This window comes from Neofelis nebulosa, chromosome X (genome assembly GCF_028018385.1).
Source record: "Neofelis nebulosa isolate mNeoNeb1 chromosome X, mNeoNeb1.pri, whole genome shotgun sequence".
NCBI lineage: Eukaryota > Metazoa > Chordata > Mammalia > Carnivora > Felidae > Neofelis > Neofelis nebulosa.
Genome location: NC_080800.1, coordinates 46,906,479 through 46,928,672, shown reverse-complemented (window position 1 = coordinate 46,928,672; position 22,194 = coordinate 46,906,479). Strand labels below are relative to the sequence as shown.

The 22,194-nt window shown below is 40.7% G+C and overlaps 2 protein-coding genes, 1 long non-coding RNA gene and 1 other non-coding gene across 5 annotated transcripts in view; 2 read left to right on the top strand and 2 right to left on the bottom strand.

The window, feature by feature from the left end:
* LOC131501824 (uncharacterized) overlaps window positions 1-7,363 on the bottom strand; it is a 181,528-nt gene extending 174,165 nt beyond the window's left edge. The window contains exon 1 of the long non-coding RNA XR_009256900.1: window positions 7,324-7,363. This is a non-coding gene — a long non-coding RNA (uncharacterized LOC131501824). The remainder of the gene's footprint in view (window positions 1-7,323) is intronic.
* Window positions 1-22,194, top strand: part of LOC131501823 (P antigen family member 3-like) — a 185,115-nt gene that overhangs the window by 106,072 nt on the left and 56,849 nt on the right. The gene's annotated exons all lie outside the window — the stretch shown is intronic.
* Window positions 1,699-7,404, bottom strand: LOC131501821 (P antigen family member 3-like). Of its 2 annotated transcripts, XM_058712215.1 has the most exons (6): window positions 7,282-7,373; window positions 6,325-6,413; window positions 6,122-6,213; window positions 5,149-5,257; window positions 3,197-3,347; window positions 1,699-1,810 (listed from the first exon to the last, which is right to left on the bottom strand). In XM_058712215.1, exons 3-6 carry the CDS (start codon window positions 6,203-6,205, stop codon window positions 1,807-1,809), a joined length of 348 nt encoding a protein of 115 aa, XP_058568198.1. In that variant the 5' UTR covers window positions 6,206-6,213; window positions 6,325-6,413; window positions 7,282-7,373; the 3' UTR covers window positions 1,699-1,806. The 2 variants fall into 2 exon arrangements, with proteins under 2 accessions (XP_058568198.1, XP_058568197.1); XM_058712214.1 differs by lacking the exon at window positions 6,325-6,413 and having other exon boundaries at window positions 7,282-7,404.
* TRNAH-AUG (transfer RNA histidin (anticodon AUG)) lies at window positions 19,030-19,114 on the top strand. The gene has a single exon. It is a non-coding gene; the product is annotated as a tRNA-His (tRNA).

Genomic DNA, 22,194 nt, shown 5'->3' with positions numbered 1-22,194 from the left:
GCCCTTCATGTCAGACATTATAAAATTACTCTAAGTTTTTATGAAAACGTCAGATTGCCAGTATCGTCATCATGTACACCATCAGTTTTCCTGGCCAACATTTCCAGATGTATTTACTTTGAGGATGACCAAGGGCTTCTTAGAACTGAATCCCGAAATCTACTGCTTATTAGAGTCAAAAGTAAGTTGTGGGTACACTCTGACACACCTTTTTGTGAAGATTAAATGAAGTTATACATGTATGGAACCTAGGAGAAAGAAGACACTGACATATAGTATACATGCTATCAATAGAGGAGTTTTTATACTAACTCATTCTTTAAAAAACTCAATAAATGGATCTCTTGTCCTAAGCGCGCACAATCAGTGGAGGGCCAGCTATTCACAATTATAGAGCACAGATCAAAATTATCTAGTTATAACAGAGCCATGACTTTTAACTTTCTGGGAATAGAAGATTAAGAACAGCGTAGAAACTGGAGGAGGTAGCTTTCAGAGTGATGGCATCATTAGAGGCATCTTGCAGGGAAGATGGGCACCTCACCAAATTTGAAATGATGCGGATCTGGAGGTTCCCCGCCATTTAGGTAGGGTCCAATTTCCAAGAAAGATGCAATCCAGAGACAGCTGAACATGGGAAACTCTAGTCCAACATTACTCATAGCCTTTCAGGTTCTTCAGATCCAGAGGATAGAAAAAGAGGTCTTACATGCCAATAAATTTTATGAAGCCAGTATATCCATGATACTAAAATCCAAGAGTGTATACGAAATAAAAGTAGATGCTAATGTCACTCATGAAGATATTAATACAAATTCTAACCTAATTAATATGATGTAGGTTATTCAGAAAGATCATAGATCATGAACATTCCCTCCCAGTAGCATATGGTTGACTTAAACATAGGAAAACATTAGGGCGCCTAAGTGGTTCAGTCGGTTAAGCGCCAGACTTCAACTCAGGTCATGGTCTCACGGTTTGTGGGTTTGAACCCCACGTCAGACTCTGTGCTGACAGCTCAGAGCCTGGAGCCTGCTCCAGATTCTGTGTCTCACTGTGTCCCTGCAACTTCTTGGCCGACGCTCTGTCTGTCTGTCTCTCTCTCAAAACTAAATAAACATTAAAAAAAATTAAACATACGAAAATATGTACGAAATTCATTACGTTAACAGATTAATGGAAGAAAACTGCTACAACCATCTCAATAAACGTTCTACAAGTGCTTGATGAAAGTCAACATATATTCAATAGAAATGTTGTTAGGAAACTAACCTAAGAATGGAACTTCTTTTATGTCACAGTAAATATAGTCAAATGCTAAAAATTTTCTAATTCCTACCAGAAATAAGACAAGGATGTCCATTATTTACCAATACTTCCCAACACTGTACTGGGTGGGTCTGTCCAATATTGTGAAATGAGAAAACAAAGAGGGGGGGGTAATGTTTAAAACAGCAGACACAAACTGTTAGTATTCAAAGATGATAGAATTGTGTATGTGGAAGCTCATAATGGATGTTGACATACACCTCTGGCATTAAATCCTATGTAGCAAGGCTTCTGGAGAGAGTATTGATGTACAGATATATCTGCACTTACCAGCTCAATCAGAATACAAAATTTCAAAAAATGACACAATTTTCAATAGCATCTAATACTTAGAGTAAGTTTAACACAGGGTTGAAAAGAGTCTTTGGAGAAAGTTGTAAGATTTTATTGAGGGATTTTTAACAGTGAAGTGTCCTTCCTACATGAGAGCAGTTTGCATGGTTTCAGCTTCTTCTTGCTTACACTTTCGGTTGTCCTTCACCTGTAAGACAGACACAGAGTTGGAAACATTACTCAGCAGAATTTATTTACATTAAATTAATGATATACAGAGGACACTATAGTTTTTATTTTATAAGATAGAATTCCAAGCGTATGCTTTACCAACATTTTTGGAACACACCACACTTTCTGTAGGTACAAGAAAAGAAAAAAAACACTTCAGGTTCAGAACAGATAAAATGAAATAAACCTATTAAAAGGTAGTTTCATTTTTTTATCTTTGTGTTTAGATTCAAGTTAGTTAACATCTAGTGTCGCACTGGTTTCAGGAGTAGAATTTAGGGATTCATCGCTTACATATAACACCCATGCTTGCACCCTACTTGATGTAGGGAGAGTGCAGAAACTAGAAACTAGACTATCTCTTGCCATTTTATCACTCAGTCATTTGAGCCTTCATTGGGGAAAGGTTTCAAAATGCACGTGTTCTGTAAGAGCCACAATAATTTAGAGTCTGACAAAATTTAAGAACAGGTATCCAGGTCTCCATAGAGAAAAGCCAACATCAAGCAGTGTGTTTTCTGGTTCTCAGTAGCAATGAAATCTCAACTCAGATGTTAAAATTTGACCAAAGATGTTATCTGATGACAAATAAATCATACAAAATGGAAGATTTTTGTATTCCATGTATATTATCCAATAGGACCACAGAATGCAAAACTCAGCAATAAAAACTGACTGCAATATATCTGGTTTGAAATCACTAAATATATGAGCCAAGATGCATTCAGAAGTGAAGGGATCCTCCCAGAATCACACAGCTTATGTTAGAGCTGGTATTAGAACCTACTTCAGTGCCTCAGCATATTTCATACAAACTGGTATTTACTCCAAATCCATTTTGTGGTTTTTAAAAGAGGAAATTATAGAAGATTCTGAATTTAAGTAGCCATCAGTTAAAGTATTTACAGTGTATTTTATTTATTTTTTAAAGTTTATTTCCTTATTTTGAGAGAGTGAGAGAGAGAGACAGCACAAATGGGAGAGGGACAGAGAGAGAGGAAGAGAGAGAGTCCCAAGCAGGCTCCATGCTGTCCGCACAGAGCCCAACGTGGGGCTCAATCTCACAAACTGTGAGTCCATGACCTGAGCCAAATCAAGAGTCAGATGCTTAACTGACTGAGCCACCCAGGCGCCCCAGTATTTACACTTTATAAAAAAGGAAATGGTTTCATTTTTTATTATTTAAGAAGGCTCTGACCCAATTTAAGTCTACATCTGATAGGGTATAAGTCAGGCAGTCAGGAAATTCGGGTCTGAACTACTTTATGAAAGTTACCTTTATGTGTAAACTCTGTCATTAAAGTATCAATAAAGTCATATCTACATAAGTAAAGATATAATATTCAGGAAAATATCTGCATACTTTGCATTCTCAATGGATAACATATCTGCTTCAGGCATCTTCACGGGCTCCAGTGTTGGGACATCCGCCCCCTTCACATCACTGTCATCTTCACTTTTGCCCCCACTCTTTGGCACAGGCAGTTCCTGGATACCAGATTCCAGGTCAGGGCCTTACCAAAAAAAAAAAAAAAAAAAAAAAAAAGAGATAATCAACTTAAGGAGTAAACATAAAATATAAAGAAAGAAGTGATAATATGTATTCTTGCCATTATATGAAATACAAGCCTGTAGACTTAGGGTAACAAAAAAAGCGATGGAAAGATGGACTTCCCATCTTTGTTTTCCTGTAATATGAAACCTTATTTCAAATAACAATCTAAAGAGAAACCACACTAAATCTACATTTGCATTATATTACCACAGTGTACTAAGAATAGAGAGCATCAGCTAAGAAATCTTAAATGTACACCATGCACAGGATTTTTTTTAAGTTTATTTATTTATTTAGAGAGAGAATGATCAGGGGAGGGGCACACAGAGGGAGAACGAAGAGTATCACAAACAGGCTCTGCACTCCTAAGTGCACAGCTGGATGCGGGGCTCAAGCTCACGAACCCTGATATCATGACCTGAGGCAAAATCTAGAGTGTGACACCTGACTGAGTGAACCACCCAGGCACCCTGCTCCATGGATAGGATTTTAATGAAAATTAAAATTTAATTTCCTGAACAATTAGCTGAGTGCATTTGTGGGCCTATGACAAATCCTACACTAGTGACATACATCTCCTATTGGAGCAACCTGAAAGCTATTTTGTGAAATTTAACTAGTTAGATTTAGGGGCAAAGTCTCTCTCTATAACTTATGATAAATGAATCATGCAGAGAACCAAGTATCAAAAATAACAGCAAAATATTAGTGACTTATAGTCAAACTTCTGTCTTACAGTGAGAATAAAGGGAGCAGGGTGGAAAGAAATTAATGGACTTTGTCATCAGTCCTATCGTAGAAACCTCTCACCAGCGAATTCCTGAAATAATCCATGGCCTGAATGATGTCAATAATTCCATACAAGTATTTGATGAAAATACTTTCTTTGGAAGCTGGTAATTTCCGTTTCATGATCCTTTTAAGATACTTTTGATTTTCCTAATCATAAGTTGTTAAACACCTCCTAAAGCCACTTAAAAATCACACTAATATAGTTTACCTATATGCCAGTCTCCCAAATTATACAGCGTTTCCCAAATGTACCATATCAAATGATTAAGCAAAGGAAATGGTGGCTGTCATTCCTCGAGCCTTTTTCTGGAGTCTATCTCTTGCTCCACTGAACTTCATTTATTCCTGTGCCTGTACTACGCTATTTTACAGTACAGACACATTTGAGTCTTAATGCATTTTATACAAAAGCACTCACATTTTGGTATAACAACACAGATGGTAGGAAGTACAAAAACCGTGTAATGAAATCTGAGTTATGTCTCCATGTGTCAAGCAGTCTTTGGCAAGCCACAATCCCTGAACCTTAGTTTTCTTATTTATAAAATGAGGCTACCATCCCTATGCAAATCTTCTTTATTCCTGATGTTATAAGATATGCTGACTCGGCACTCTGCACACACTGTTAAAACCAGCTTACACTTTTGATGCAGGGAAGGAAAAGGCCACGCAAAAATGTTCTAAGAAGAACACATTCAACTAGTGAAAAAATGTATACTTTTGTAGTAAACAGTTTCCTCTGATTTAGAACAGACTGCATGTTCAAGCAGATTAAATCTTGAAGAAAAAGGGGAAATTCGTTAGAGTGAATACAGCTGTAAACTATACTCTATTCACATTTTGAAACAATTTTCAGGAAATGGCTGAGATTCTCTTCTAAGGTTTTGTTTTGTCCTGTTACGTCATAATGCATGATGCAAAAATATACCCTGTGCCCCCATAAGCATTCTTTTTCCCTTTCCCTTCACCTTCATCCAGAGGTGCTTCTTCAACTGCTTTCTCTCGCTCCGGCATAATATCCTGACACTCAGTGGGTGCCTCCCTTTGTTGAGGCTGCTCATCACTGGGCTGCTGGGCCTAGGGTGTGCGTGTGTGTGTGAACAAAAAGTTGCATTAATGCATGCCAATAATATAAACCTATGTTACGCATTTTATATCAAATAATAAATAAGTATAAAAACACTTATAAAATATAGTTCTATATTGTATTCCTAAAAGTTATATGGCCATTTATATACACATACATATAATGGAATATTAGTCATCAAAAGGTATTAAAATCTTGCCATTTGCAACAATGTGGATGGGGCTAGAATGTATTATGCTAAGTGAAAGAAGTCAATCAGAGAAAAACAAGTACCCTATGATTTCACTCATATGTGGAATTTAATAATAAAACAGAGGAACATATGGGGAGGGAAGTAACAATAAAGGAGAGGGGGAAACAAATCACAAGAGACTCTTAAGGATAGAGAACAAAGTGAGGCTTGATGGAGGTAGGTGGGGGTGGAGGATGGCACAGATGGGTGACAGGTGATAAGGAGGGCACTTGTGATGAGCGCTGGGTGTTGTACGTAAGTGATGAATCACTGAAGTCTACTCCTGAAGCCAATATTGCACTGTACGCTAAGTAAAATTTAAATTAAAAAAGAGTTACTCTTCCCACAGAGTGGCTACCCGGAAGAGGTACCCACAAGCACTCTGGAGGCTATTTTAAACTATGCTGGGATGGATACGTACAACTTGTTGTTAGTAAGCATGACAAAGGAGTCATAGGGTATATTTACCCAGGGAACACAAGTATGGAATCCTTCTGGTTCAATGTTTCCTGCCCCTTCCCAGCAAAGAAACTTTTATCACTGTATCTGTACGTTGGTAGGTCAACAAAATTTTCAGAGAAGTAAACTGATGGTATAGAACATCAATTGCTGAAGTACTCACAGCCACAGGTGCAGCTGGCTGGTTAGCCTTGCCATCATCCTTTCTTTGTTTAGATTTAGACCTTGTTCTCACACGCCCACTCATTTTTCACCCTGAAAGTAGAATATCAGTATTTGGAAAATGTATTCTAAAGGCTAGGTACACCACCTCCAAGGCGTAACATTTTAATTTTTTTTTACTTTGAAAATACTTTCAAAATCAACCTTGCGTAAGGATAGTGTACATGCTGTGGTCACACCAAATAAACGGGCTGCAAGATCATTCACATCGGCCAAACTGGCAGTCAAATCACCTTAAGGACAGGAGAAAACGCGAGGCTTAGTTTCACAGCTAGATTCCCCATCATAAAGGCATGTGAGAAAACAATGCTGGATATTTAAACCTGAGTCGCTACTGTTTCCACATTCCCAGTTACTGGGCCCATTTTGCCTCTTAAATAAGGTTTCCTTGGAACACAGAGAAGTCTTAATCGTTTGCGTACTGCCTATGGCTGTCTTCCCACCACCAGGGCTCAAGGTGTCTAGTTTCGATACTGACCAGTGAGCCGGCTCCTCCCTTGACACCCTGCACAGTGCGATACAAATCTCCGGGACGCAGCTCCAACCCCACACCGTTCCCCGTTTCCAGCCCCACACACCGTTTTTTGTTTTTTGTTTTAAGTAGACTTCACGGCCATCCTGGAGCCCAGGTGGGGCTCGAACTCACCACCCTGAGATCTAGACCTGACCTGAGATCCAGCGTCAGCCACTTAACCTACTGACCGCTCCCCACCCCCGCCCACAGGCACCCGTTCCAGACCTGTTCTGTACCGCCTGGCCCGCCTCCCACCCAGGGTCCCACTGAGGACTCTGGCTTCAGTGCTCCGCCGGCAGTTCCAGGTGCTTGCAGGACTCAGATACCTCAAAGAACGCCCCCAAGACCCACCCTGTCTTCACCTCCCCCGTCCTCGGCCGCCAGCTGTCCTCACTTGTCCCCGTGCCACCGCCACGAGGACGAGGGCCATGGCGGCCGCGACGCCTGTGAGGAGAAGAACGCTAACTCCTAGCAACTTCCTCCTCCGAGGCCACAGATCTACCGTCCCGACCCGCCCGAGGCCCACTGGCACTCTCCTCACAGTCACTCACACTTAAAGTCCTGGAAGGACTGATTTGTGGACCTACCGGTTGAGGGCAGGCAGCCAGAAAGATCACGACACCGCCCACACCACCGCTTCTTCCTCAGCTCTGCTCACAGGACGCGTGGGCAGCAGGGCGCGTGCTCAGCAACGGTCTTTCTTAACAATGGGCATGCGCAGGAAAGGCCTGGTGCAACGTGTGTGCGTACTGACGTGGATATGTGCGTACTGACTGGGTGTATGCGTACTGACGTGGGTGTATGCAATGTTCGTGGACTTCTTCCCACGCCTGCAGCCAAGGCGTGGGAAGGCAGTGTCCGCAGAGTTCCCGACATGGTGCTTGAAGAGTGGCCTTTTTCCTCCTGCCCGAGCTCTCTTTTGCAACCAGATACTTTGGGGACAGACAGTTACAAGTCACCGTTAGTGCTGAATGTTTCTCAGAAAGATATCTGTAACAAAAATAGATACTAAGTACTTTAATACTATTTTTATACATGCTTTGATCAATCATTCCCTTCCATGCTTCTGGGTTTGCTGTCATACTTGAGTGAATTTGCTCTCCTCTGTATAATAAATACATTAACAACTGTTTTCTTTACCTTTTTTGCTTGTGTTACTGCACATTTAAACCTGTGGTTTGGTAACTGATTTCTCTAAGTACCTGTGGTCCTTCAATCAGTGCACATTTCAGAAGTTTCTATCCATATTGGTCCTGGGGTTTAAGCTCAGTCCACTGGTTCGTTACGTTCAGTAATGGTGACTATGCTTGTCATGTACTGTGCTTTCCAAAAATCAAACAACTTGATAATAAAGCTGACTTTACTGGATAACTCTGTCAGGGAAAACACTACCTGGACAGGGTCTTAGCAGAGTCTTTGAGGTGGCCGGACAGGAGAGATATGTATTCAAATTGTGAAGTCGGAGTAGAACAATTCTTTCAACGTTGGGGGAGGTTGTGATGAAGACTGAGTAAAAATAGGGCTAAAATGGTGTAGGTTTGGTGGACACAGCAAGGCAAGAATATTAAGTCGAAAGTTTCAAATTCCTTATGGTTGAAAAATGTCATTTGGCACTTTTTACTGAAGAGTTGATGGATCTTTCAGTTAGTTCCTGGAATGGACAATAGAGTTGTTTTCAACTTTTATTTTCCTAAGCAAGAGGTTTTTGTGATAGCAACGTTATGTTGATGTAGCTCATGGTGAGAAGGAAATATGGGAAGGGCAGGTAAAAAAAGGGGGCCAGCTAGATGTCCGAGACCAGATTTTCCCTTGCATGCTTTTGTCTTCTGTCATCTTGCTTACCTCCTGCATCTGTCAAGTTCCCGTGTAGCACAGTCAATATGTGCACCCCCCTTTTTTTCCCCTTATACCCCTACAATCCCACACATAAAAGAAGGCCAGACCCAGGGTTCAGGGCTAAGTCTTCTGACCTGATTCCACTGGGCCGGCACTGGTGCAGAATAAATAGTCTTTTCCAATCCCGAGTGTGTGTCGCTTGTCTCTTCCTGGCCACCAAGTATTTGCTGTAACATTTTTGGTGCATTGGTCAGGAAGCCCACAGCCGCGCTTGTCCTTTGAGTCACCATTGTCGGAGGCCAGCAAGAAGGCCACTCTTCTTGGGCCCCTGTGACAGAAAGGAAGGCATGCCACCGGTGATTTCACTGGATCCCCCCGCCCCGTCCCCCCTCGCAGGGCCTGACAATATTTGGCCACCACTTCGCTGAACGGACTCCAGGGGGAATAGGAAAATTCTGCCAGGATGGGACATCAGATTGGGTAAATGTCCCCGGGGACCTAGGACGGAATTCAGGCCTGCCCTAGAGGCGGAAGGGGAGCTTGATCACCTCCCTGGTGATATAGTCTCCACATAGGACAGGGAAATCCTGAGTGGAAATCTGTCATCTGTCTAAATGTGTGTGTGAGTGCCTATGCTCCACGTTTTCGGCTATGGAGCCTGAGTGGGTCCTACCCTGAGATTCCGTGAAGACCTCATATGGCTCAAGGCAGAATCAGGTCCGCAGAGGCCTGATACAAGTCTGGGGTTTTTACTGACCTGCCAATGCTAAGAGGTGTCTAAATCCCCATGAGAGGAGAGGCCAGGTGGACAAAATGACCTCTTCCCTCATGCTTGTCCTGCGACAGTGTTCACTGGGAGGTACCCATCTAGGATACCAGGATGGGGAGAATTCCTCAAAACCAACTGTTAGAGCCAACGGTCTCTGGTCAGTCTACCTCAGAACGGGGACCTTAAGAAATATTCCCCAGCAGCTGCCCAAACTCACTTTGTTTCAGGGAAATTCCCTGTCTGCTCCAGACTGGCATGGACTGCCTAATTCCACTAGTGGAAAACAAAACAAAACTTTTATTCTATCTAGATTTGCTGAAGGTCAGATAAGCTCATGTTATCTCTGTTCCAATTTGTTAGCAAAAGAATAACTTAAATAATGTTTAATGTTGTCTGTCTCATAGTTTTCATGGGTAATTGTTAAAATAGCTTTCAAAGTCTTTGGTGACCTAAAACGTTAAAGTTTTACTTGCATGATTAATTAAGATTAAATTCATTGTATGTCTAATGAGATAAAAGGCAAAAGCACTAATTACTAGATGTGGGTTTGTGCTTTTGACTTGTTGCAGAAAAACTAAGGATATTTGGGTCTGTTAAAAAAACATGTTTTGTGCTTAATTGATTCATAAGTTTGACATCTAAGGAATCCTGATGTAACAGACAGTTCACAATTGATTACTACTGAGTTTTCCCTGGAGACTATGGTTTCTAGGAGTTACAATTCTGCTAAATGTAATTAAGGCTGATGGAAATAAAAAAACAACTCTGTATGTAAAAAAAGATGGATATGTAAGAAAAATATAAGGAATGGAAATACATTTTTGTGAAAGGTAAAAGAAAGTAATTTTGTCCTCAATGAGACTGGCTATTTGGAGACAAATGGCTTGGGACAAAATCTGAATACAAAGGAAAGTTTAGAAGGTTCATGAGGGAAATCTTTAAAAGGAAATTTTATATTAAATGGATTTTAAATATACACTGGTTTAAGATTTTTAAAAAATCGAGATACATGTAAGTACTGTAAGGTGGATCCTGATTTAATGGCAACCCGTTCTGGAGGGGAAACAATTAAGGGCCCCTTACCTGTATCCAAAGCAGACCTAGAGAAGGAGGAAAGGAAGTCTTCCACCTCCACCTCCTTGGGTTCTCAATCTATATAAAAAGTGCAGTTCTGCTCCCTACTGCCCACCTCATCTGGGCCCGCCCTGTAATATAACAGACATGTTTCCCTTATGAGAAGCTAGAATGCCAGAAGGAGAAACCTTTTACATTACAAGGTTTAAGACAGATAAAGGAGAAGTAGATAAATGTTCTCATCGGATAAGTATATAGAGGTTTTTCAGCATATTACATATGTTTTTGAGTTGACCTGGAAAGATATAATGCTTTTGTTAAATCAGACTCTTAATGAGACAGAAAATTGTGGGGTTCAGGCAGCAGCTAAGAGATATGGGGATGGGCAACTCATTAATTACCATGGGACTGGAGGTCCTATAGGGAACTTGCAACTCCCTAACTAGAACTCAGGCAGTTCCACCTCAAAATCCTGATTGGGGAATGGTATTGCTGCCACTTCCAAGCTTGTATTTTAAAAAACATTAAAATATCTAAGACTCAGCCCCTAAATTATACTAAATTAGCCACTATTTTACAAACACAGAATGAGAGCCCAATAGCCTTCCTACAGAGGTTGAAGGAGACCCTCATTAAATATATGGCTATCTCCCTTGACACCCCTGAGGCTGAGATTATTTTATTATGTTTTATTTATTTTATTTCTTTAAATATGAAATTTACTGTCAAATTGGTTTCCATACAACACCAGTGTTCATCCCAACAGGTGCCCTCCTCAATGCCCATCACCCACTTTCCCCTCCCTCCCACCCCCCATCAACCCTCAGTTTGCTCTCAGTTTTTAAGAGTCTCTTATGGTTTGCCTCCCTCCCTCTCTACCTTTTTTTTACCCTTCCCCTCCCCCATGGTCTTCTGTTAAGTTTCTCGGGATCCACATAAGAGTGAAAACATATGGTATCTGTCTTTCTCTGTATGACTTATTTCACTTAGCATAACACTCTCCAGTTCTATCCATGTTGCTACAAAAGGCCATATTTCATTCTTTCTCATTGCCAAGTGGTATTCCATTGTGTATATAAACCACAACTTCTTTATCCATTCATCAATCGATGGACATTTAGGCTCTTTCCATAATTTGGCTATTGTTGAAAGTGCTGCTATAAATACCGGAGTACAAGAGCCACTATGCGTCAGCACTCCTGTATCCCGTGGATAAATTCCTAGCAGTGCTATTACTGGGCCATAGGGTAGATCTATTTTAATTTTTTGAGGAACCTCCACACTATTTTCCAGAGTGGCTGCACCAGTTTGCATTCCCACCAAAAATGTAAGAGGGTTCCCATTTCTCCAAATCCTCTCCAGCATCTATAGTCTCCTGATTTGTTCATTTTAGCTACTCTGACTGGCATGCGGTGATATCTCACTGTATTTTTAAAAATATGTATCAAAACCAGATAAATCATGTTTTGATTTGTATTTCCCTGATGAGGAGTGACATTGAGCATCTCTTCGTGTGCCTGTTGGCCATCTGGATGTCTTCTTTTAGAGAAGTGTCTATTCATGTCTTCTGCCCATTTCTTCACTGGATTATTTGTTTTTCAGGTGTGGAGTTTGGTGAGTTCTTTATAGATTTTGGATACTAGCCCTTTGTCCGATATGTCATTTGCAAATATCTTTTCCCATTCCGTTGGTTGCCTTTTCGTTTTGTTGATTGTTTGCTTTGCAGTGCAGAAGCTTTTTATCTTGATGAGGTCCCAATAGTTCATTTTTGCTTTTAATTAATTCCCTTGCCTTTGGAGACGTGTCAAGTAAGAAATTGCTGCGGCTGAGGTCAGAGAGGTTTTGTCCTGCTTTCTCCTCTAGGGTTTTGATGCCTTCCTGTCTCATACTCAGGTCCTTCATCCACTTTGAGTTTATTTGTGTGAATGGTGTGAGAAAGTGGTCTAGTTTCATTCTTCTGCATGTTGCTGTCCAGTTCTCCCAGCACCATTTGTTAAAGAGACTGTCTTTTTTCCATTGGATGTTCATTCCTGCTTCGTCAAAGATTACTTGGCCATACTTTTGTGGGTCTAATTCTGGAGTCTCTATTCTATTCCGTTGGTCTATGTGTCTGCTTTTGTGCCAATACCATGCTGTCTTGATGATTACAGCTTTGTAGTAGAGGCTAAAGTCTGGGATTGTGATGCCTCCCGCTTTGGTCTTCTTCAAAATTACTTTGGCTATTCGGGGCCTTTTGTGGTTCCATATGAATTTTAGGATTGCTTGTTCTAGCTTCGAGAAGAATGCTGGTGTAATTTTGATTGGGATTGCATTGAATGTGTAGATAGCTTTGGGTAGTATTGACATTTTAACAATATTTATTCTTCCAATCCATGAGCACAGAATATTTTTCCGTTTGTTTGTATCTTCCTCAATTTCCTTCATAAGCTATGTATAGTTTTCAGGATACAGATCTTGTACATTTTGGTTAGATTTATTCCTAGGTATTTTACGCTTCTTGGTGCATTTGTGAATGGGATCAGTTTCTTTATTTGTCTTTCTGTTCCTTCATTGTTAGTGTATAAGAATGCAAGTGATTTGTGTCATGGATTTTGCATCCTGCGACTTTGCTGAATTCCTGTATCAGTTCTAGCAGACTTTTGGTGGAGTCTATCGGGTTTTCCATGTACAATATCATGTCATCTGCAAAAAGTGAAAGCTTCACTTCATTTTTGCCAATTTTGATGTCTTTGATTTCCTTTTGATGTCTGATTACTGATGCTAGAACTTCCAACACTATGTTACACAACAGCGGTGAGATTGGACATCCCTGTCGTGTTCCTGATCTCAGGGGGAAAGCTCTCAGTTTTTCCCCATTGAGGATGATGTTAGCTGTGGGCTTTTCATAAATGGCTTTTATGATGTTTAAGTATGTTCCTTCTATCCCGACTTTCTCGAGGGTTTTTATGAAGAAAGGATGCTGAATTTTGCAATTGCTTTTTCTGCATTGATCAATAGGATCACATGGTTCTTTTCTTTTCTTTTATTAATGTGATGTATCACATTGATTGATTTGAGAATGTGGAACCAGCTTGCAGCCCAGGAATGAATCCCACTTGATCATGGTGAATAATTCTTTTTATATGTTGTTGAATTCGACTTGCTAGTACCTTATTGAGAATTTTTGCATCCATATTCACCAGGGATATTGGCCTGTAGTTCTCTTTTTTTGCTGGGTCTCTGTCTGCTTTAGGAATCAAAGTAATGCTGGCTTCATAGAATGAGTCTGGAAGTTTTTCTTCCCTTTCTATTTTTTGGAACAGCTTAAGAAGGATAGGTATTATCTCTGCTTTAAATGTCTGGAAGAATTCCCCTGGGAAGCCATGTGGTCCTGGACTCTTATTTGTTGGGAGATTTTTGATAACTGATTCAATTTCTTCCCTGGTTATGGGTCTGTTCAAATTTTCTATGTGTTCCTGTTTGAGTTTTGGAAGTGTGTGAGTGCTTAGGAATTTGTCCATTTCTTCCAGGTTGTCCAGTTTGCTGGCATATAACTTTTCATTGTATTCCCTGATAATTGCTTGTATTTCTGAGGGATTGATGGTAATAATTCCACTTTCATTCATGATTTTATCTATTTGGGTCATCTCCTTTTTCTTTTTGAGTAGCCTGGCTAGAGGTTTATCAATTTTGTTTATTTTTTCAAAAAACCAACTCTTGGTTTCATTGATCTGCTCTACAGTTTTTTTTAGATTCTCTATTGTTTATTTCTGCTCTGATCTTTATTATTTCTCTTCTTCTGCTGGGTTTGGGGTGTCTTTGCTGTTCTGCTTCTATTTCCTTTAGGTGTGCTGTTAGATTTTGTATTTGGGATTTTTCTTGTTTCTTGAGATAGGCCTGGATTGCAATGTATTTTCTTCTCAGGACTGCCTTTGCTGCATCCCAAAGGGCATGGATTGTTGTCTTTTCATTTTCATTTCTTTCCATATATTTTTAATTTCTTCTCTAATTGCCTGGTTGACCCACTCCTTCTTTAGTAGGGTGCTCTTTAATCTCCATGCTTTTGGAGGTTTTCCAGACTTTTTCCTGTGGTTGATTTCAAGTTTTATAGCATTGTGGTCTGAAAGTGTGCATGGTATGATCTCAATTCTTGTATACTTATGAAGGGCCTTTTTGTGACCCAGTATGTGATCTATCTTGGAGAATGTCCCATGTGCGCTGGAGAAGAAAGTATGTTCTCTTGCTTTGGGATGCAGAGTTCTAAACATATCTGCCAAGTCCATCTGATCCAATGTATCATTCAGGGCCCTTGTTTCTTTGTTGATCCTGCATCTAGATGATCTATCCATTGTTGTTAGTGGGGTATTAAAGTCCCCTGAGATTACTACATTCTTATCAATAAGGTTGCTTACATTTGTGATGAATTGTTTTATATATTTGAGGGCTCCCGTATTCGGCGCATAGACATTTTTAATTGTTAGCTCTTCCTGATGGATAGACCCTGTAATTATTATATAATGCCCTTCTTTATCTCTTGTTACAGCCTTTAATTTAAAGTCTAGTTTGTCTGATATAAGTACAGCTACTCCAGCTTTCTTTTGACTTCCAGTAGCATGATAGATAGTTCTCCATCCCCTCACTTTCAATCTGAAGGTGTCCTCGGGTCTAAAATGTGCCTCTTGTAGACAGCAAATAGATGGGTCTTTTTTTTTTTTTTATCCATTCTGATACCCTATGTCTTTTGGTTGGAGCATTTAATCCATTTACATTCAGTGTTATTATTGACAGATATGGGTTTAGAGTCATTGTGATATCTGTAGGTTTCATGCTTGTAGTGATGTCTCTGGTACTTGGTGGTCCTTGCAACATTTCACTTACAGATTCCCCCTTAGGATCTCTTGTAGGGCTGGTTTAGTGGTGATGAATTCCTTCAGTTTTTGTTTGTTTGGGAAAACCTTTATCTCTCCTTCTATTCTGAACGACAGACTTGCCGGATAAAGGATTCTTGGCTGCATATTTTTTTCTGTTCAGCACATTGAAGATTTCCTGCCATTCCTTTCTGTCCTGCCAAGTTTCAGTAGATAGATCTGCTACTACCTTTATGTGTCTACCTTTGTATGTTAGGGCCCATTTATCCCTAGCTGCTTTCAGAATTCTCTCCTTATCCTTGTAGTTTGCCAGGTTCACTATGATATGTCGTGCAGAAGATAGATTCAGGTGACGTCTGAAGGGAGTTCTCTGTGCCTCTTGGAATTCAATGCCTGTTTCCTCCCCCAGATCAGGGAAGTTCTCAGCTATGATTTGTTCATGTACTCCTTCAGCCCCTTTCTCTCTCTCTTCCTTTTCTGGAATTCCTATGATACAGATATTGTTCCATTTGATTGCATCACTTAGTTCTCTAACTCTCTCCTCATACTCCTGGATTTTTTTATCTCTCTTTTTCTCAGCTTCCTCTTTTTCCATAATTTTATCTTCTAATTCACCTATTCTCTCCTCTTCCATAGCATTTCAATCCATGCTATGGCCACCTCCATTTTATTTTGCACCTCATTTATAGCATTTTTCAGCTCCTCATGACTATTTCTTAGCCCCTTGATCTCTGTAGCAATAGATTCTCTGCTGTCCTCTATGCTTTTTTCAAGCCCAGAGATTAATTTTATGATGATTATTCTAAATTCTTGTTCCATTATATTGCTTAAATCGGGTTTGATCACTTTGTTAGCTGTCGGTACTTCCTGGAGTTTCTTTTGAGGAGAATTCTTCCATTTCATCATTTTGCGTAGTCCCTGTGGTAGCTCCAAACTGCAGGGCACTTCCCCTGTGCTGTCGGAAGGAACTTGTGTTGGTGGTCGGGGCTGCAGTCGGACCCGATGTCTGCCCCCAGCCCACCGCTGGGGCCACAGTCAGACTGGTGTGTACCTTATGTTCCCCTCTCCCAGGGGCAGGACTCACTGTGGAGTGATGTGGCCCCTGTCTGGGCTGCTTGCACACTGCCAAGCCTGTGGTGCTGCTTCAATGGGACCTGGTGTATTAGCCAGGGTGGATCCAAGGTGCACAGGCGCGGGAGGTGTAGGCTTAGCTCACTTTGCCGTCGGTGGTCCCCTGCGGGAGGGGCCCTGCAGCACCAGGAGGGAGGCAGGCCCAGTGGAGGGATGGATCCACGGAAGCACAGCGTTGGGCATTTGCGTGGTGATAGCAAGTTCCGTGCCGGGAACTGGTTCCCTTTGGAATATCGCCTGGGGGATGGGAGAGGGAGATGGTGCTTCCCAGGGGGCTTTTTTCCCCTGCCAAGCTGAGCTCTGTCTCCCGGGGCTCAACAACTCTCCCTCCCAGTGTCCTCTTGGCCTACCTGTTCTCTGAGAGCAGAGCTGTTGACTTTTAACCTTCCAGATGTTAAGTCCCATTGGCTGTCAGAACTCACTCCATCCGGCTGCTCTGCTTTTGCAAGCCACACTTCAGGGGCTCTGCTTTGAAGGGCGGGCTGCCCCTCCACTGCCTCAGCTCCCTCCCGCCAGTCCGCATAGCACGTACCGTCTCTCTGCCCTTCCTACCCTCTTCCGTGGGCCTCTTGTCTACGCTTGGCTCCAGAGAGTCCATTCTGCTAGTCTTCTGGCGGTTTTCTGGGTTATTTAGGCAGATGTGGGTGGAATCTAAGCGGGTCAGCAGGATGAGGTGAGCCCTGTGTCCACCTATGCCGCCATCTTCTCCAGACTTCTTCCCAAATCTCTTCTTAAATCATTCTTGCCACAAGCTTCTGTCATCTGGTCCCTCAACTTCTAGGGGAAGTTTAGGTACATTCATATTGTCGCCCACTCAATCTTCAGAACCCTTTTCATGTTGCAAAACTGAAACTCTTTATCAATTAACTCTTTGTTCATCTTTCTCCCAGCCCCTGAAACAACCACTCTACTCTGTCTCTATGAAATTTAGAGAATTATAGCATTTTTACTACCCAATCTGAACCTTATTTGTAAAAATTTCATAGTTTTATTTTCTTTTTCCTATATTTAATTAGTTGCGTACTTGTGTGTGTGTGTGTGTTTTTTTAACTAAATGGTGTTTTTTAGTTAAAGAAAATTATTCAGTCACAGTTCAGGTGCACTACAGAGAAAATAATAACTCTAAAGTAAAAATTCAAACACTCATTGACTGTGTTTGGGAATTTATTTGCTTGATTGAGTCAATATTCAGTGATACCTAGCAGGAGTTTAGCAGTGTCCTGGAGGAATGGTTTCCAAAGTTCAGGGTCCTTGCCCTGGAGGTTCTTATAGTTTCATGGGGGAGCCAGACCAATCTGTTCAATCTAGGAAGATTTATTAAGTGCCTACAATGTGCCAAAAAATGTTCCAGATGTTTGGGTTACAGCAGTACACAAAATAGACAAATATCCCCGTGTCCCCCAAATCTTATTCCCTCAGAAGCACTAAAGGGTGAACATATTAATAATTTATGGGTCATCTGATCCAGACACATGTCCAGTCTCTGTCAGTAGTATTTGGGGCTGGAATATACCATAATTCCTTGTTATGTACTATGATATTTTTATTCCACCCTCCCCCAAAAGTAAAGTAAAGTAAAGTAAAGTAAAGTAAAGTAAAGTAAGGTAAAGTAAAGAAGTAAAGTAAAGTAAAAGTAGAGGCATTAGGATTGAAGGGAGGTAATAGGATGTGGTCCCAAAAATGGCACCCCTAGTGTGCCATAGCAACACAGCCTTGTAATTGTGAGGTAGATCCATGATGTCACTGTGTCCTAGAGGATTCATAAGGGTGGAAGACCAGGGTGACTATCACCCTTCATCCCCAGCTCAGCTAACTACCATCCTCACTACCAAGCTATCTTGAAGTTCTCTTCATTCATTTAAATTCTATTTTGAGTGGTAAGTAAAGTTTTACTATTTCCTTCTATGACACACTACGAATTTCATTTTGGATTTTCTCAGTATTTCATTTTAAGATATTTCCCAAGTGATTCTCTTGCTTTTGTGGGCATATAATATTGATACACAAAAATCATGTCTTTTCAATCAACCAGTGACTCTGTTTATTTCACATCGATTTTATTTTATTTTATATTTTATTTTTATTTTTTTTTCAACGTTTTTTATTTATTTTTGGGACAGAGAGAGACAGAGCATGAACGGGGGAGGGGCAGAGAGAGAGGGAGACACAGAATCGGAAACAGGCTCCAGGCTCCGAGCCATCGGCCCGGAGCCTGATGCGGGCCTCGAACTCACGGACCGCGAGATCGTGACCTGGCTGAAGTCGGACGCCTAACCGACTGCGCCACCCAGGCGCCCCTACATCGATTTTAATATGAGATTTGTACTATCTCAGATTTTCCCCATATTGTTCTCCTTTTCTACATGTCCACTGTTCAATATTTGCTTTTTTTTAATTTTTTTTTAACGTTTATTTATTTTTGAGACAGGGAGAGACAGAGCATGAACGGGGGAGGGTCAGAGAGAGAGGGAGACACAGAATCCGAAACAGGTTCCAGGCTCTGAGCTGTCAGCACAGAGCCCGACGCGGGGCTCAAACCCACGGACTGCGAGATCATGACCTGAGCCGAAGTCGGACGCTTAACTGACTGAGCCACCCAGGCGCCCCAATATTTGCTTTTAACGTTATTGAATTTTTAAAGAAAATAAGTCAATTTAACAATAAAACAATTTAGGGGTGCCTGGGTGGCTCAGTTGGTTAGGCATCTGACTATGGCTCAGGTCATGATCTCGTGGTTTGTGAGTTCGAGCCTCACCTCGGGCTCTGTGCTGACAGCTCGGAGCCTGGAGTCTGACTAAGATTCTGTCTCCCTCTCTCTCTGCCCCTCCCCCACTCGCACACTGTGTCTCTCTTTCTCTCTTGATAATAAATAAACATTTAAAACTTAAAAAAAATACAACAATTTAACAAAACATGCTGGACCAAAAAAAAAATGTATATAAAGTACATTTTAATGCTGTAAAGTATATATACATATATCCATACCGACACATAGAAACAAAATGGTTGGATAGAGAGATGTAAAAATGTTAGTGTTTGCCTGTGATCTATTTTCTTTTCTGTGTGTTTGGAGTTATATGACTCTCTGAATATTGTACCTTTATTATTTTATAGGATACAATGTATACTATTTGGTAGAAAATTAAAGATTCATGTGCTGTGTCTTAGGTTGCATATATCAATTATGTGAAAATTCTATTTCTAATTACCTTCATATGAGCCAAAATTAGACTATTTTTTATTCAGTGTTTTTGAGCTTCCATCATATTCTATCCAGTGAAGCTCTGTGAATTCTCAAGCAGCTTTAACCTCTGTTTGTTGAATAAAAAACTAGCTAAGTATTCATATCTGCCTGTGAACCCAATCCTATCATTTGAAGTTTATCTATAATACAGTTTTCCTAAAAAAGTGAATATTGGAAATCTGTGAGAGAAAGCTCACAGGTTGATCTGGTAAATCAGTGCATTGCCTCTTATTGACTCTATTAACCTTAGTCTATGTTCCTTTGCTAAGTCTGTTCCTCGTCAGTTAAATAAGCCTAATAAATCTTATTATAGTTTTATGTGTTCAACACTTGGTGATTGTCAATAATAATCATTCTCAGTACTCCTAATTGATCTTTAACAGAACGAACACATCAGGTTGCAGTGAAAACATTTCTCTTTCTCATGGCAACATATCTGTTGTTGATATTTACAGTTGAACATGGTATGACTAGGAATTTTAAGCACTTCAAATGTAAATGTGAGGTTTGATGTGATGTCATAGAGGAAACTACCAAACAATCCAGCTCCTGCTTTCTGCCTCAGTGTCCCTCTCCATGCTGGGTGTGGGTGGCTGACTAATAAGGACAGCCTGTACTCTGGGGAAGTGAGAGGCACCCACTTAGTCCAAAACAACTGTCAGGACTGTACTCTGGGTAGAACTAGGTGGATGGTGGTGACCACATCCAAGCAATTTCCTCCCTCTGTGTTTAGCAATTTGCACTGTTCTCTGACTACCTCCTGTCCAGTATCACTCAACCAGGAAAGCAGCGTTAATAAAGCCTACCATTTGCTGAACACCTACTTAGCATCGGGCACTTAATTCATTTCAGCCACAAATATTGATTAAGAATAATCTATGTGCCAGGCAGTGTTGTTGGAGCAGGGGATGCACCAGTGAACTAAGCAATCTAAAATGCCTGCCCTTGTTGAGTTTATATTCTAGTGGGAGAGACAATGATAAACAATATAAATAAATCAACAAATGATGAAATGCAGTCAAAGGTAATGTGCTGTTAGAAAAGTAGTGAAAGAAAGGAGGAGTGGGAGTGCTGATTGGTGGGTATGCAGTTTTAAATGGTGTGTTCATGGCCAGTCTTGTTGAGAAGGTGACATTAAGCAGATACTTGAAGACGGTGAGGGATCAGAGAACAAGGGTATGTAGAGGAACAATGCTGCAGGCATTGAGAAGAACCCTACACACTCCTGAAGAGGGAGTGTGTATTCTATGAATTCCAAGAACACTGAGCTGGGCACTGCTGTTACAACTCCGAAATCACACTCTAGTGGGCTTGGGGCTTGGGAGAGATACATGATTGTATGAGCAGTTACAGCAAATTTGTAAGTACTTACCTAAGTTAGAGAGAATAAAGGGGACTTTGTCAGCATCTGCCTTTTAGAGAAGTCAGATGTGCTTGCCTGAAGAAGTGCCCTGAACCTCAGAACTGAAGGGATAGAAGTTAATCAGGATGAGGGAAGGAGTTATCCAGACAGAGGCATTAGCGTGACTGCCATTAGGAAGTACATCTCATAACTCTGCCTGTAGGGAAGGTAATTGTCTTAGGCCACCAGCTATTGCATTCTGAAATCCATCTCCACATTTTTATTAGACCACATTTCCCACAGGCTGCTCTCAGTCCATGACTGAGTGTGGCAGTGATAATAAGATAAGACTATTCCTGGGAGGCTGATTTTGTTTCTGTTCCATATGCACTTTATTCCCTTTCTGCCTTTTTCTGCCTTTTTGGTAATATTTTCTGGTTCCATTTTATCTTTTGTTGGCTTATTAGCAATAACTTTGGTTGTTATTTGAGGGTTTGATCTTGAGCTTAAAATGTACTTTTATTTTATCACAGTATACTTTTAAATAAAGCTATGTTTATTTAACTTAATGAGAACATTACATTAATATTTCATTTCCCTCCTCCCAACCTTTGTGGGTTTTTCTCCATACATTTTACTTTTACATGTGTTTAAAACAATTTTAATGTTTATTTATTTTTGAGAGAGATAGAGACAGAACACGAGCAGGGGAGGGGCAGAGAGAGAGAGAGGGAGACACAGAATCCGAAGCAGGCTCCAGGCTCTGAGCTGTCAGCACAGAACCCGACACGGGTCTCAAACCCATGAACCATGAGATCATGACCTGAGCCAAAGTCAGATGCTTAACCGACTCAGCCACCCAGGTGCCCCTACTTTTACATATGTTTAAATCCCTACATTACATTGTTATTTTTTTCATGAAGAGTCAAATATCTTTCAAAGAGTTTAAATAGTAAGAAAAACATCTTATACCTCTACCCATGCAGTTACTATTTCAGGTACTTTCCATTGCTTTGCAGAAATCTATGTTCCCATTTGGTGCTGTTTTCCTTCTGCCTGAATGACTTGCTTGAACATTTCTTATAAGGGGAGGTCTGCTGTTGATTAATCCTCTTAGATTCTGTGTATGTGAAAAAGATGTTATTTAGGACATTATTTTGTCATTATTTTTGAAAAAATATTTTCACTGCTTATAGAATTCTAGGCTCAGAGGTTTTCTTTTTGCTTTAGCAAATGTTGCTTACGTTGTCATTACTT